General features: G+C 50.4%; 2 protein-coding genes across 2 annotated transcripts in view; one reads left to right on the top strand and one right to left on the bottom strand.

The window, feature by feature from the left end:
* Positions 1–1,726, top strand: part of INSL5 (insulin like 5) — a 2,029-nt gene extending 303 nt beyond the window's left edge. The window contains exon 2 of the mRNA XM_005429534.1: positions 1,470–1,726. Coding sequence (XP_005429591.1) covers positions 1,470–1,726 — 257 coding nt within the window. The remainder of the gene's footprint in view (positions 1–1,469) is intronic.
* Positions 1,727–1,786: 60 nt separating this feature from the next.
* TCTEX1D1 (Tctex1 domain containing 1) lies at positions 1,787–3,443 on the bottom strand. Its single transcript, XM_005429533.2, has 3 exons — positions 3,335–3,443; positions 3,135–3,259; positions 1,787–2,692 (listed from the first exon to the last, which is right to left on the bottom strand). Exons 1-3 carry the CDS (start codon positions 3,369–3,371, stop codon positions 2,489–2,491), a joined length of 366 nt encoding a protein of 121 aa, XP_005429590.1. The 5' UTR covers positions 3,372–3,443; the 3' UTR covers positions 1,787–2,488.
* Positions 3,444–3,452: the final 9 nt, after the last annotated feature.

Raw genomic sequence — 3,452 nt, 5'->3', positions numbered from 1 at the left:
GCCCCGCGGTGCCCTGCCCTGCCTGCTGCACCACCCCACGGGATCCCAGGGCATCCCCTGCATGCTGCACCATGCCACGGGATCCCAGGGCATCCCCTGCCTGCTGCACCATCCCACGGGATCCCAGGGCATCCCAGGGGGCTGGGGAGCAGCACATCCCCTGCTCCCCTCAATCCCTGCAGCTCCAACCCCCAACACGGGCTGTGCTCTGCTCCCTCTCCTTGCAGCTTGTCTGGCTCAGCTTCCTGCGCTGCTTTGCTAAAGAAAAATAATTCAGACTTCTAAGACTTTCTAAGCTCACCTGAGGAACAGGATCCAAGGCAAGGCTGAAAATCTCTCTGCCATCTAATTTCAGTGACAAGTTTCACTAAAGGCAGTGCAAGTGGCTTGCTGTGGTCTTCATTCTCCCCACTAGAAACCAGAAACTTTATAAAACTTTGTAACTAAAGCATGTTGAATATCTGCTCTGCAATTTAAGCACTTTCACATGGGCTGTTTTGCTAAAGAAAAATATTTCAGACCAAGATTTTCTAAGGTTACTTGAGGAACAGGATCCAAGGCAAGGCTATCACTGAAAACCTGCCATCCCATTTCAGTGACAAATTTTGCTTATGCAAGTGTCTTGCTGTGGTCTTCACTCTCCCCACTAGAAACCAGAAACTTTATAAAACTTTGTACTTAAAGCATGTTGAATATCTCCTCTGCAATTTAAGCACCTTCACATGCTTTTGTATATATTTATACTTACTAGCACATTTCTTGACACTCAGAAAATTTTGATTTGATAGTCAGAAAATCCAATTGTTACATACACAGCTGGAAATCTGTACTCTGATTAAAATAAATACGGAATAAGAAAATAACGAGGCAGAGGACAGCAACAGAGGCTTTCTGCACTTCCTACATCTCCATTTTTGGAAAATTCTCTTGTAGCAGAAGCTTTAAACAAATACAAAAGTGGTAGCATGGGCAACCTCCTCCCCAAAATCTGTTGAAGAACTTTGCATTTAAAAATTGAGAGCTACTACACCTTTACAGACTGCACAAAGCCCAGCTATACTGAGGTGGTTCAACTGCAGCTGGCCTGTAATTTCTGTGAGAACACCCAGAACTCTGGGGCATCTGATGCCTTAATGCAACACCTGCAATTCAGGAACCCCCCAGGTCCAGCTCAACGTACTGGTCAAGAGCCTCTGACACATCAAATCACAGTTTTTCCTGGAGAAGCAAATATATCAGTGTAAGACTCAAGGCACCACAGGACTCTTCAGTATAAATCCCTGAATGCCTCAGTTTTACCACCTTGATCACAGACTGTTCCTCACAGTGAGGAGCCCACGATGTGGTGCTCTTATCAGAGGGCAACACTCAGGTCCCTGGCTGTAGCTTGGTCTGTCTTTCTAGTAAAGATAAAAAGCATAAATTACTCCTCTTCCCACGACTTTCAGCTTCTCATTTTCCTGCGACAGAGAGTGAAAACCCCCAGCATTTCCCACACGAGGACGAGGGTGACGCTGACTTCTCACCACACCCAGAGCTGAGGCTGGGGATCCACAGAGAAGAACCCCAGGACGTCAAAGCTGAGCAAGACTTGCAAAAGCAAGCAAGCAAAGCTGAGCAAGACAGCAAAGTTCCTGTGCTCAACAAGCGTGAGGCAGCCAAGCTGCTGGCCACATCCTGCTGCAATGAGGGCTGCAGCAGGACAGAGATCAGCTCCCTGTGCTGAAATGCAGCAGCTCGGTGTCACAGCTTCCAGAGATTAAAATAATCATGACATAAACCACAGTCCTTTCAGTTGTGTTCTTTAATTGTAGCTTTTGGGTGTTAAAGGTCACAGTGCACACCAGTAAGTGGCTTCAGTAGGTCTGCATTTCACAGTGTGAGTTAGAGTTAAACTTTGACTTATGAGTACATAAGTATTACTTCCCAACTAACTACTGTTCTAGTTTCAGCTCTGCACCTAAAATGTAATAAAATAAGCAGCTTGTGATAAGTTTGTTCTCTGACTCAGGAAAACCTAACAGCAGGTTTCAGCTGGGAAATAGGGGTAGCAAAAAGTCTGGTTTCAGATTCAGAGCAAGGTGAGCCAGACCCCACCTCGGTGGGGAATGGCTGCACCAGGAGAGACTCAGGACCATCAGTACCAGCCCCAAAAGTGGGCAGGCAAAACCCATGGTTTATTCCCTTATCCAAATACTTCCAGTAATGTTTCCTGGAGGAGAACAGGGAAAACATTGCTTACAGGCAATATTCTGAAAGTATCTCCCCTACAGAGCAAGTTCTGAAAGCAGCAATCAGCTGCAAAACTATGTCATAGAAAGCCACTTCCAGAGAAAACCCTGGGAAAGACCCTTACTCCACTCATCCAAAGGCTCACATTTCAAAGCAGGTGAGAGTACCTCGGTCCTTCACAGATTTTTCGACAACAGAGCCAGGGAAGAGTTAGGCTGGATATTAATTTCTCCTGCTGCTAAACTCGACTACCTCCCTATTCAAAATACACACCATAGACATTTGCCACAGCAAACAGCGAGGTGTTCTTGAACACGTAGGAGGAAAAGGTGTCGCTCTCGGGATCCCAGAGGCACCTGCTGCTGATCTGCAGGCTCTGCCCACCCAGCTGCCCAACGTGTGTCACCACCACGATCTTGTACCTGGGCACCGCCAGCGCCTTGACCCGCGCCTTAACAACCTGCGGAGAAAAACAGATTCAGTCCATACGGGTTAAAAAACGGGGATGGATTTACAGCAGGGCAAGGGGGAATGGTATTGAACTGACAAGAGTGCAGGGATGGATGGGAGATTGGGAATTAGGAATTGTTCCAGGGCACTGGTGCCCAGAGCAGCTGGGGCTGCCCCTGGATCCCTGGCAGTGCCCAAGGCCAGGCTGGACACTGGGGCTGGAGCACCTGGGACAGTGGCAGGTGTTCCTGAGGCTGGATGAGCTTTAAGGTTCCTCCCCACCCAAACCAGCCTGTAAATCCATTAACTAACTCGTATGTGTCTGCACCCTCCTCTGAGCAACCCCTGCCGGCATCTCAACACCACCTCCAGCCTTTATCTTCAACTTTATCAGCATTTTGGGGGATATTTGGGGCACCCATGGAGGCACAAGTGTCCCGTCCCGGTCCCACCTCGGCGATGTCCTTGGCCGCCTCCCGGCACGGCCCCGGCTCGTAGCGCCGCTCCCTCAGGGCGCTCCCCAGCACATCCCTCAGGATCTCCTCCACCGCCGCCACCGGGAAGCGCCTGGCAGGCCCTGCGAGGCAAAGCCCGAGTTTAGGAAGGAAAAATCGCAGCGCTAGAGGGTTTTACAAGGGCAACCGACACCCACCCGAGCCCGGCTCGGCGGGGGTTTCACCGCCCTCCATTGCCCTCAGCTGCGTGAGGGGAGGCGGCGCCGGGAGCGGGGCCCGCCCGCCGCGATCCCGTTCCCCGCCTCCGCCTCCCCG

The sequence above is a fragment of the Geospiza fortis genome, unplaced genomic scaffold, assembly GCF_000277835.1.
Source record: "Geospiza fortis unplaced genomic scaffold, GeoFor_1.0 scaffold69, whole genome shotgun sequence".
NCBI lineage: Eukaryota > Metazoa > Chordata > Aves > Passeriformes > Thraupidae > Geospiza > Geospiza fortis.
Note: the sequence above shows the minus strand (reverse complement) of the source record. Positions and strands in the feature narration are given on the sequence as shown.